The sequence below is a fragment of the Lepisma saccharinum genome, chromosome 6, assembly GCF_977018435.1.
Source record: "Lepisma saccharinum chromosome 6, izLepSacc3.1, whole genome shotgun sequence".
In the NCBI taxonomy this organism is placed as follows: Eukaryota; Metazoa; Arthropoda; class Insecta; order Zygentoma; family Lepismatidae; genus Lepisma; species Lepisma saccharinum.
This window is the reverse complement of record NC_139234.1, coordinates 51041286-51054886: the sequence shown is the minus strand read 5'-3', so window position 1 is coordinate 51054886 and position 13601 is coordinate 51041286. Positions and strand designations below refer to the sequence as shown.

General features: G+C 38.2%; 1 protein-coding gene across 16 annotated transcripts in view; it reads right to left on the bottom strand.

Annotated features, from left to right (window-relative positions):
- Positions 1-13601, bottom strand: part of Dys (Dystrophin) — a 1073030-nt gene that overhangs the window by 403030 nt on the left and 656399 nt on the right. For all 16 annotated transcript variants that reach the window (XM_083123868.1, XM_083123876.1, XM_083123873.1 and 13 more), the window contains one exon: positions 8071-8260. In XM_083123868.1, coding sequence (XP_082979994.1) covers positions 8071-8260 — 190 coding nt within the window. The remainder of the gene's footprint in view (positions 1-8070; positions 8261-13601) is intronic.

Here is a 13601-nt window from a genome sequence, read left to right as displayed (position 1 = left end):
TGCATTATTCAGACTATGGAGCTAAGAATCCCAGTTGTTGAATATGAAGCCAGTTATGCTCTTAAATACAAAGCAGATATAATAAAAAATCCACAGGTTCCTTTACAATTTTATACATATCAATGTGTACAGAAGCCCGCCACTGGTACTTATTATGAGTTTGATGCTACAAATTCATTCTCCAGTATACAATATGACATGCCGGATTTTGTGGTGGTATTGTTTCAGACTGGAAGACACAATAATCAGGAAAAAAATTCAAGTAGATTTGATAACTGCAACATCAAGAACATATATCTTAAAAATGGCAGAAATGAGGTATTTCCTAGAGAAAATTATAATTTAGACATGTCCAAGGATGATTTCCTTAAATTATATGAAGCATTTACAGCATACAAAAGGGTCACTACTGGCAATACTGACATGTATTACACACCAGATGAATTCAAAGCACAGAGACCCATGTTTGTCATCAACACTTCAAAAAGGAAACAAGTTGTGGTTAATGACAGGACAAACATTAAAATTATCTGTGAATTCCACGATACACTCCCTGATGACACCATATGTAGTGTTATTGTTATAGGGGAAAAATCTTATCTTTATGATGTAAGAAATGAGAGAGTCACAGAACAATTCTAGAAGAATTACATTATCTTAATACTAGATATACAAGTTGAGACTGGTGCCCAATTGAACTTAAACCGGAAGTAAATATGTGTGTGTGGGTGGGTGGGTGTGGGTGTGGCTCTTATGAGCATTTTTGGCTTAGTTTTAAGTGTGGCCAAGAAAAATATCAAGAGAGGCTTATTTTTAACAAATTTATGGACAACAATCTGGCAGATGTGCCTTTTATAAGTGTAGGCAAATCAATCTGAGGGGGTCATACTTTCTCAGGAACTTCCCAAGGGTATTTTTACAAAAATCTTGGATTAGACGGGGTTCCACACTTGAGCAAAAAGCTCATATGGGCATGTTGAGCAAGTTTTAAGTGTAGGCAAATTTGCCTGAGGGGGGTTCATACTTTCTCGTCCTGGTTGTATATACTTTTATACTACTGTAGGGTATTTAAAATGCAAGGATTAAAACATAGTTCTTCATATATTGTGATGTCAATACTAGAATTTATTATTGACTAACCTGCATTTTTCGGTTACAAGGATAAGAGAAAGGGCCACCTCGATAGTAGAGTGCGATAAGTGGATTGCCATCTCGCTACCGACGGTTCCAGGTTTGAGTCCTGACCTGGGGTGGACACTGGTGTTCCTTACGAGTGCCCTTTATCATTTGGATGTAATCACCATTTCATCCTTACCGTCGTGATTAGCCAAAAGTGACATAATATAAGAACAAGTAAATAAAAACGGGAAGTTATTTTCACTGTGTTCAAAGCAGAAGTGGGCAAGGTTAGTTTCACCACGCACCGAATGCATATTAAAGGAATTTTTCATTCCCAATCAGCTAAACACACAATTAAACTGGCTTGTAGACATGGCCATAAACTTCAGATTGCTTATCGTAAACCGATAATTAGTTATGATGAAATTTTCTGCTATCAACTGCTAAAGATGTATTTCAGTGAACACGACAAAGTCTACAATTAGGTTAAGAAGAAAACAATGATTTATCACGTATTTTAATGAATTACTGAACTGATATAATATACAAATCCAAATCGTATCTCATTTTATAAAAGTATCAGAAACACTGAAAATTCCCCCTACAGGTTTTCGAATACAAGTGTCATTCATTAGCCATTTCACTGAAAAATGTCTTAAGAAATGATATTTCTTTCAACAAACTTTAGAAAGTTATTCCAATGCATGCTCGTACGAAATACAATCCGAGACAAAATCAGCACATGTGGCAACACTGAGAGCGCCTACTCCTGGCATCTCGTGGTGAAATTCGGAAGGAGCGTCACTAGAATACTCGTGCCCATGAGGGTGGTGCTGCCATCGTTTGGAACCGCGGTAGATATTGGAACTACATGATGGCCGCGGCCTTTCCTTCAAGTCTCCAACACGTTAAAGGGTAAACCGATAAATTTCGCAAACGCTATATTAATATAACTGGACATTACAAAACAAAACAATGTTATCAAACCAACCATACTTCATGCTGTGATCTGATGATCCTTTCTGTAGGCTCCGTCCCATACTCTCGGCAATAATTTTCCGACAAGACACTCGGTTTGATATCTCAAATTTTGGATGAATGAAAAACTACTCGACAAACACTATCTGATCAGAAATTTCTGTACTATAATTGGCAAAATCGTATCCTATCTTAATGAATTTACTATTTGGAATATCAAATAACGTTCAACTAGCAATCTGCAACATGATGATCAACAACTGTTATTCTATGTAAATGCAAATTAATTTTCTACATGTTCTTGGTTTATAAGCTCTAGTTCAAAATATACTTTAAAAAGTATCATAATTTATTAATCACAATTCTATATGCGTTTATCACAGAACTGAAATTTTATCATTTCATTTTGTAGCAGCCATAGAGTTAGTATTAAATAATGCCACCTGTGAATTGAAAATAAAGGCTTGAAATCTCTTATTTATTAGAATTCTTTGGATTAACATGAGTATTTGCCAGTTTTTCAAAGGATCTATGAACTGCTAGCTTATATCCGTGAAATTGCCACATAACGTACTTTTCTAGGAACAGCTACTCTCCACCCAGGATAGGCGTACAATCACCATCATGGCTGCGATTGGCCGTTTTCTTGAAGGTTGATCAACCAATGTCTAAATTGTAATTATACAACCATTCTATCTTGTGAATGGTTTGCGGATTTAGGACGATACAGGGACCTTGATTTTCCGCAACACATTTGTCATCCATTTCAAATGCGAGTTGTGGCCTTTTTCGGGAATTTCAACAAGTTTCGTGCTTAGAAAACGGAAAATTCCGCGAAAATCAATTGTTCTTGTGTTTTAGGCTTAAAAATAACGTGTGCCCTATTTACGCACATATAACGCGCACGCTTTCCAAAATTTTATCCAAAAGAAAACTATTGTGTGTGTTATACATTAAATAATTCTGGCAGCTACAAGAAACCACATGCAAACTGAGGTTTTCCACGGTTTTTCACCTTCCATGTGAACGTCTTGCATCACCGAGCAAAGTGACGAGATTCCGACGGCAGATCGCGTGCGCACCTACTGCTACATGAGAGCCGTATCATCGGCATTTGTCGAGCGAGCAACATTTTGCGTTACCGAGCAAAGTGGTGCGGTTTTGGCGAAGATCGAGTGCGCATCTGCCGTCACATTGGAGCCATAACTTCGGTATCGCGGGAGACATAGTGAAAAGCAACTGCCTCAGTAATAGTCTCGAAGATATGAAACTGTCACGAACAGGCGTAAGCCACGTGACCTACCATTTAAAACACCATGCTGCGAGTTTCAAGGTCAACCGACTCCCCTCTTCGGCCCTAGCATGGCGGTGTTATCGCATTTGTAGCATTGTGTCGACATGAAGAGCTGCAGTTCTTTGATATCAGTGATTCAGTAAAGTTAGCCGTTCCTATTACCATGAGTGACACTATTGACAATGAAAATATAATTCGTACACCACAGCAAAAAGGAAAACTATTCCATAGGTACGACCTCAATAAACAAAGTAAGAGTATTATTACCTTTGTCTGTGGTATTATTGCACTTGCGTACAGCCTTTTTCAAACGTTAGCTGATTATCTAAAAATGGCAAAAACTATGACTTTCAAACAAGTTCAAAAGTTGACTGGAGGCGCATGTGGAGTGGGCAGAACGACCGTTGAAAGCATTAAACGGCCGTATATAATTCGGAAGGAAATGAAGCCCACTTCCATACGCCACGAAAAGAGAGAAGAATACAACCAGATATGATATATATTTAACAAGCAAGTCGTGCTGCTACGACCCTGGGGGTACGTACTAAAATGTTATTTACCACGTCTATAGAAATATCTTAATCTCAGGGGATAGGTTATTTATTCGAGAATTCCAAATAAGAAAGCGTTTTAAAGCCAAGAGGATATAGTTAAATGCGGATCTATATTCTGAAAACTGTACACAATACAGAGAAAATATATAACAAAGCTTGTATATACATTGAAATATATATATATATATATATATATATACATATGCTGATTCCAAATTTACGTCGGTTATATTCTTCTTATATATATGTGTATAATTGAAATTAAATCTTCTTCTTTACTTCTCCTAACTTTGGGAAAAGGTTTCTTCTTCCTTCTATTTTGGGAAAAAGGCTTCTTCTTTTCTATCGTTGATTAGTGAAAAGGCTTCTTCTTTTCTTACTTCTATTTTGAGAAAAGGCTTCTTCTTCCTTTCTATTGTTGATTAGTGAAAATGCTTCTCTTTCTTTTCTTTCTTCTAATTTATTTTCTTTCATTTAAAAGCGTAATTTTATTTATTACATATATGCGCTCGCTTTCCCCCACTTCTTTGGCATTATTCAAACGACACAAGCTATTAGGGGCGACTATGTAACGACCAAAAGGGGAATAGCCCAGGATCGCTAACAGCAAGCGCTGCCTATGGCCCAGTGCGTCTAATAAGGAGCGCAACCGTAAGTACTTCGGGGCGTCTAATTTGACACAGCGCCACCGAGGGACGGACAAACACAAAAGCTGACGATGTTCTCCTCGTCAGAGGTATTAAATCAAATTTTGATCACTAGGATCAAAAAGGAGATACATTTCTGAATTCATTTGCTCACTTATTAACTTTCCTAATTATTTCATATACGAGCATATTCTTAATTATCTTAATTGGCTATATACAACATTTTATTCACTCCTTCTATAATTTTTATACCCTTCCTTTATATATTTTGCATTTACTATAATATATATAATAGCTCTTCTCCTCTCCTAGTTTCTACAGTGAACTCTGCTCTTCTTTATATGGCATGCTGCCATCTATCGTCGCTCTCGGGAAACATTTCTTCCTTGCATTTTTCATTGTGTCATCGGAACTGGCACGTGACAGTGCATATGTCTGTTATTTTGTGAACGTGTAGAATAATCAACTGCTGAAAAAGTGAGACTTGATTTAGCAGAAAAAATAAAAATTCGACGTTTAAAAATAAATCCGTTACGAATTCTGTAGAATTTAAAAAGTATAAAATAATACCGTAAAAGTATAAAATATTGTAATCCGAGGAAGAGAATGTCAGCCCAACGTGGCAACAGCGCCCTGGCTATGCGTGGCCTTGAAGCTCGCATTTTCATGTCCCGCAATATAGTTTAAAAACACAATGAAGTTATAATTTCAGGTATACTTCGTAGAAAAGTGTACTAAAATAAAAACGCAAATAATAACAGTGAAAACTCGAAGTCCGTATATGTGGGTTTCAAACGGAGTATGACCACCTGGTCGTTCGTGACACCAATTTTCTCCCGCGCTTCTGAAGAAATGAAAGACCCAAAAATCGGAAACTTTTTTTCCGCACAAGACGCAAAGAGACGGGTCGCTGCCTAATATTGAACACGCCAAGTTCCTCGATACAGATTTGAGACACAAGGCGCAGGGGGTGGAACGGGAAAGCGCTCAGAGGGGGAAAGCATATTTGCAAGGGAAGCAAATATGATTCCCCCCCTCTGTTCTTTTTCCCTGAGGTTCGATATCGACAAAGTTCTCTGGGGGTATGCTCATCTCGGAGGCATCAATATTCCATTCTTCCAAGATTCCGCGTCGCCAACAATATTCTTCTGCGCCGCAACATTGTTTCCCATCAACATGGCGCAAAGACAAAGTGAAGGGCCACATCTTCTACTCTACTGACAAACAAGCTTACGACAAGGGCAGGAAGAGAGGGGGGGGGGAGGGTTGACGTAGCTTGAACGAAAATAAAATTACACTGGTACCTTCCTATGGCCAGATTGCATTTACGGTAAACTGAGTTTCGATACGGTCCGCTTTCGCTTCGCCGTAAAAACGTGGTCTACTTTAACGATATTGTACTGTAAATTTTATACGGCCCCATCCGCTTGTAGCGAGGTCTTGTTCGAAGTTGATGAAGTGATACACTTTTCTTTTCTTGTTTTGTGGTCGTGTCCAACCGTCGCTATCTGGTTTTCTACACTAATTCTTTTCAAGTATATCCTCAATTCTCCTGATGGTGCTCGTGAGTGAGTTGGTGGGTTTTATCTAAATCCCTACCCGAAATTAAAGGTTTCCCCGGGTGTAATTAAAAGTACCAGGTTGCGAGACAACATGCACAGAAGCAAGACAACGTATTGAAAGTGGAGGGGCGAATGCGCAAGAGAGGGCAGGGGGGTCCCGCCCCCTGTCAACTGTTCCGCCCCCTTTGCAAACAAGAAAAACTATATCAATAATTGTTGCATCAGCCAAATATGCATTATACAGAGTGTTCACAAAGTGGACGTGCCTTCTTTTGTTTTCGATACTGCATGGTAATGGTTGAATGCTTGATGTGGAGACATACCTGCGTCATGTTCTGGCACGCTGAAAGTGTGCCATTACCTGAATAGGGCCTTCCCCGGACGGTGGATTGGAAGCCTGCCACCAAAAAGTCCAAATATCACCTCTGGGGATTCATCAAAGACAGTCAGAAATAACCGGTATCGCACAAAGAAAGACTTCACGAGAAGTTCATGCACATTATCTCCGCAAAACATCTACTAGAACATGGCGCAGAATTCAGCTGTGCAACGAAAATGAAGGTCTCCACAACGATATTCCGGATTCTTAAACCGTCAGGTATGTCTCCACATCAAGCATTCAACCATAACCATCGTAGTGTCAAAAATAAAGGAGGAGAGTGACTTTGTGTGACCATTCTGTATGTATGGTATTTAGCTGTAATACAAAATGTGACGGCCCCTCTCCCAAGAAAATATTCCCGCTCTCTCTCCCTTCGCTTCTCCATTCATTTCTCTCTGACCCCGTCACAGACAGGAACCGCTCATACCAAAAGCAGGAGCGCTAAGTATTCAACTACGCAATACTTCTTAGTGTGCTTATGACATTTTAAATATCTCTTTAGCGCATTAACCGCGGTAGGTATATTTTCCAAAGTACTGTAACGGTAGGTTAAAAGTTCGCCGTATTTAATCGCCTTACTGGTTTGCAGCGCAGTCCTTCAAAGTATTTTGCTGCCTTGAAAAAGCAAGATCAAAAGATCTAATTTTAGAGCAGTTTGTTAAAAAGCTATTGTTAAAGGTTTCCATTACCAAACAAAAGCTTAGGCAATGTCTAAGATGGTTGATAGTACGTTTCCTAATCACCAGGTATCTGAAAACAACACAAAAATTTAAAATGTGCGAAACGTAAGAAAAGTTTACTCAAACGTAATGCCTCATCTATTGTCCATCTAGTAGCCATCTCGATTTCAGCTTAGAATCTCGAATATCGATACAGTTATGGTCACAAAATAAGTTACAGCCCCATTCTGATCTCTACGTTTCCTTGAAGCGACTCAGTATATTACAAAGTTCTTGCTCTATGAAAATTTAGTTTTGGTAAATTTGAGCAGAGCGCTTGGTGGTGGCCGACCTCCGTAGAGAAGTGGTTATCACAACGCGTACGACGCCAGGGCTCCGGGTTCGAATCCCGTCCTGGATGGGTGTTCTTTTTGAGTGTCCCTTCACCAATTCAATCATATCATCGGGGTGCAAGGGGTGACCCTTTTCCGAAGGCCAAAGAGACTCTGGAGCCTGAACCTAGAGCAAGTATAATCTTATGTAGGGCCTGTGTTGTGTTGTCCGTATATGTGTGCGATTGACCCTTTGCCCATATCATCTTATCATCATTCATCCTCATCTTCGCGATAAGCCAAAAGTGGCAGAATTGCAAATTATAATAAACCATATCAATCAATAAACCTTAAAAATAATATGTTTCTCGCAAAAGTTAATATCGACTGAAATTATGCATGAAATATCAAATCAAATGTATTCGTGTAACGGTACCTGTACATTTTTAGAAGTTAGTAGAAGCTTTCGGTTCAGCCCCCGAAGAGACACGAATGCCGACCACGAAAACCAAGCAAGTCATGCAACAATGAGCGTTCACCTACCTTGAGTTGTTGGAGAGGCAGCCTGAGCGAACTCTGGTCTCTCCTTCCCCCGAGACGGTCCGCCTCCGCTTCCACGCACTCTAGGGACGACTCAGCCTCCGACAGCCAGGCCAGGAACTTATCCAAAGACCTGTCGAAGTTCTGCAGAGAATTCATGGCCGAATGGAGCAGCTTTCCGCGATTGATGATGCTGAGGAAAGAAGAAGGAATTATTATTTTTTGGACCATCAATTCCCATGAGGAAGTACAAGACTTATATAAATCAAATGTCTCTCATCTTGTTCGTATGCAACCAAGCTGTACATATTCATTGTTGCCAATGATTATTTTCTGTTTGAAAATTACAAATCTTAGTACGGCAAGGAGAGACTTTGCAAACAATTAATACAAGGGCTTCCCTCTGGAGCGTCATTGCCTCTAGGTCCTTAATGCAAGAATACAAAATAGGATTAAGAACATAAGCATGGGTGTGTTGTATGGCGGAAAGATTAGAAAGCTGGGATTTCACCCTGTTGCCGTGTCTGCCGTTTAGTGTCTTATTACTAGGGACGAATTTTAAGGTGAAGCACTATTCCAAAAATATAGCTGTTTTCATACCGATCGTTTGAGATATATATTTCAGGACATGAAATCAAGTAAATTGAACCCACTTTGTTGCATCTTTTCGTGAGATTTACACATTTATCATATTTTTACCCCTCTTTGATGCTTCAGGATCTTTTTCCTTCCTTTCATTTCATGTTTTGTTAAAAAATTGGACTGAAAAATAAATGATTTTCATTCTTCTTGAACAGCTACATAAAATCCTATAGTTTCATTTTGTAGAGCAGAACGAGACCTATGAAATGGTATAATATAATTATCGTTGCAGGCCCAATAGTTTCCAAGACAATGTAGCAAAACCCGCGAGTGAAAACATAAACTTAAACAAAACCTATTCGGCACAACTACAGTTCTCTACGCGGTCCGCGCGCTTTTATACAGAAGGCGGAGAAAAAGAGAGCATTGAATAAAGGCATTTTATCAGCACCTTTTGAAAACATTTTCAAAACCTTTTTTTCCCCTTTCCCGACCATAATTTTGCACAGAGAAAAAAAAAATAGTCAGTGGCAACTCTGAATTTGCGAAGCAGGTTTGCATATCTACATGATAAAATTTCAGTGAAACGTTGTTCAGCAAAGTTGATCGTCACTCATGCCCTTTACTGGCTGTTGATTGTTTATCGGTGTTGTAAGGACATAAAGTATCTAAACAGACAACAACCGTAGGCTACAGAAGAAAAAATTCTACAATGCAAGCAAGGTGTACATACAAGAAAAAATACATTTTGTAGTTTCTGCAAATACGACTTTCTGGTACTCCACAACATCTGACGTAAGTAATACGATCCTGTATTAGATACACATACCCTCCGCTACCAATGTCCATTTACATACATGCGCGCGGGTGCGTGTGTGTGTGAGTTTATATAAATTTGGTACATATGTAGGAGAATCGAACAAATATCACGTATACATACAGGATGAGTCACAAATATGGCTACACGTTTGAAGTAAATGTAGTGTGTTACTGTACAATGTAGAGGGAAATTGCGTATGGTATATTACACTTGAAGCTTATTTTTTTCATTTCAGGTAAGTGTCACGTACCCAAGATGGTGCTGAACATGGAGCAGCAAGTTATGGTTGCAGCGTGGGCAATGGCATACCAGAATGATCGTGAGAGCTGTGAGCACAGCAATGGACTTAAACTAAAGAAAAATTGATGTAAGGAATCGTTTTCTTCACTTTTCTACATTCGATGGCAACAATGTTAAGTTAAAATCACGTCTCGCCAGTCTCACCATCATTCTGGCATGCAATTGCCCATGCTACAACTGTAACTTCCTGCTGGGTGTTTAGCGCCATCTTGGCTAATGCTGTAAGCTCGGGCGCGTTGCACTTATATGAAATGAAAAAAATGAAGTTTCAAGTTTCATATACCATTCACTATTTCCCTGTACATTGTACAGAATCACACTACATTTACTTCAAACGAGTAGTCATACTTATGAGTCGCCCTGTACATACAATATACGTCCTTAACTGTCTAATGATTTTTGCAGGTACCATTTGTTGACAACGCTGAGGAATTGTACCCAGTTAACAGTTAATTTACTGCACGGTCGATTGCGTAACGCGATATATACACGCAATTCCATAATTACACAACACCAACACACACACACACACACACACACACATGAATGTTTGTATTGAACAATTAATTATGCAAATACTTTTTTCTGGCATGAACTTCTTTTCTGTCCTGTGATATCCGTGAAACTTCAAGAACGTCATTGCTATAGATTCGGTAGAAAAATTGTCACTTGGACATTGGTTTAGCCACCGTCCCAGATAAGCTCATTAAAAAAAAAAAAAAAACTCTCATGTGCCAACTTCCTTCAAATTCCAATGTGCCATATACAATATCCAACGATATTTTCGATATTTTATTCAAAAATATAAAATAAAAATATCCCAATCTAAGCTTTATAGATCGTATATTCTGTTCAGAGACAGCACCACAACCAATTAAATTGCAAATCATGAAAAGCACGATAAGATGGTATTTTTCTTCCTATTTTGCAAGTACTTATTAACACTTAGATACTGCTTGCTTTAAATACTAAATAGAAATTTATTTTTATTAATATTGACAATAGAGTTTAATGATAGTTCAACCTGCACCACGTGCAATTAGAAAAATGTGTTGTTATTATTTGGCCACGACCACTTGCATGATCATAGATTGGTTGCATCCATTGCGAGAACCAGGGGTGTAAGGAGTGATCCTTCCACGTAGGATACCCAATTGTCAACCTCACTTCCACGTAGTACACCATGGCCTGCATTTTGTAGACTAACTAGGCTCTGGCGTCTGTGTTTTGTCATTGTGTGTGTTGAGTGCCCCTTTACAGTCTCAGCTTTTAACCGAAGTCAGAATGTTTTAATATTTTAGTTAACGACATTAGAGTTATTTTAGGTAAGGTAAGGGGCTGGTCCCCGTATAACGTAACGGGTGAAAAATAGCCTTTAAGTGCTCACGCACCCAAAAATTCAATAAAAAAAAATCAAAATTCATTGTGAGAAACACCTGTAATCGTCCATGCTTAAAGTGAAAATTCTGTACTGAGTTTAACAAAATTACACGCTAGACGAATTGCATAGAATATGATCTCGTAATGATTATAATGATTCCTTTTAAAATTTTGGGTGCGTCAGCACTTAGGCTATTTTGCACCCGTTACATTATACGGGGTCCAGCCCCTTACCGTTACAAATAACAACTGTAACGCTGCATAACTAAAACCTTAAAATATTCTGACTTCCGTTAAAAGCTGAGGCTGTAAACGGGCACCCAGAACACATAAGGACAACACACAGAAGTATACTGGCCATATAGGGCCAGTCGCCAGAGCCTTGTTTGTCTGCAAAATGCAGTCCAGGGTGTACTACGTAAAAGTGAGGTTGACAGTTGGGTGTACTAAGTGGAAGGTCACCCCTTAAACCCCGATTATGATGAAGAAACTGTTAAAATGTTACAAAATCAATTTATATGATTGGTCCAAAGGCAGGTTAGTTGGTTGATCTGGTGTTTTAAGTCCACTTTATGCACAGTAAGGCTAATCGGGACTGGACCTACAGTTTAAAGTGGGATTCGAACCACTATGTATTAAATGGCGACGAGAAAAATATTTAACGGCGTAGTACAGATTTAGGTGAGTTTTGGTCTATGATTAATTGGATTTAATCGTTGCGGTACGCATCATGGCGTATGTGCCAGGATTTGACAAATATGATCCAGATGAAGGAACCATTAACTCTTATTTGGAAAGATATGATAATTATTGCCGAGTTTTCAACATATCTGAGGAAAGCAAAGTTCCTAGATTCATATCTGTAATTGGCGCCAAACCTTATGAAGTGTTACGCGAGTTATTCTCTCCAATACTACCAGAGAAGAAATCGTTCAAAGAAATTTCTGATAGGCTCAATTCTTATTACAATCCAAGTAGTAATTTTATAGTGCAACGCCTAAAGTTAAGAAAATGTACGCAATTGGATGTGGAGAAGGTTGAAGATTTTACAAGAAGGCTCCGAAAGATAGGTGAAGCATGTGGATATGGTGAGTTTTTACCTATTGCATTGTTTGACACGTTCGTGAGCGGTTTAAAGTCTGACGTTATTAGGAAGAAAATAATAGCAGAAAATATCATGGAATTCCATAAAGCTTTTGAGTTAGCTAAACAAATGGAGAAACTCGAGTGTGATATGAAGTATTATTACCGTGAGGTGAACTTACAAGGCACAATGAATATTAAGTGCAAGGGCAATGACAGAAGATTTCATGAAGCGAATAAGGTTTCGCGTAAAAATGAGAATGATTCCAAATTTAGCAATCAGCAAAGTAATCTTCATGGTCAAGGTAATAATTCAAAATCATATAAATCAAAGTCCAAAGTGCAAGGGCATTATGAAGGAAGTTTTTGTTCGTTTTGTGGGAAGCAAGGCCATAATTACGTGAAATGTTATAAAAGGATTAACATTGAACGTAGAAAATCCACAAATTATGAACTCAATAACAAATTTGTTGCTCATACAACTGAGTTAGAATCCGCACTTAACTCTGAAGCTAGTCCAACAAACACAGCTGCAACTCAAGATTTATTTATTGCCACTATTTTTACGCATTCTAATGATACTCAAATCAACTTTAATAGTAAAGTTGATAAAGAAGAAATCGTGGATCATGCATCCAAACTTCAATCATCACAACATGTGGTCAACGATTCGGAAAATGATATAAAAGTGTATACAAGGGAACTAGATTCCAACATTAACCAGCGTACATATTTAATAGATATTAATGTACATGGTCATGAAGCCAAGTTTGAGATTGACACTGGATCCTATGCATCTGTAGCTAGTAAAGATTTTTATCAAAAATTTCTGCAAAATGTACAAATGTCTGAACCTAACTGTACATTGAAAGGTGCTGATAATAATGTAATACCTTTACTGGGAAAAGTTAATGTGAATGTTGCGTGGATAAATCAGTTCTATTGTCTAGATTTGTACATAATTAACTGTCATTTAGAATATCCGCTTTTAGGAAGAAGTTGGATTCAAATTATGATACCAAAGTTACATTGTGAGTTGAATGAAATTTGTGCAAGGGGAACTTGTTCTCCGCAGTCTGATATTATTGCACACAATGTCACAGGAAATAATGCAATGAACTCTGATGTTCGTAATGTCAAGCATATATTAAATAAATGTGACAATTGTATAAAAACTAATAATGTACAAGGGATCGTTGATATTATAAAGGAAGAATTTCATTCTACATTTGATGGCGATTTAAGCTTGCCTATAAAAGATTTTAGAGCTGATATTCCATTAAAACCTGACGCAACTCCAATTTTTAAGAGATTTTACAATGTCCCTTATGGAATTAAAGATAAAGTAAAATCAGAATTGGATAAATTG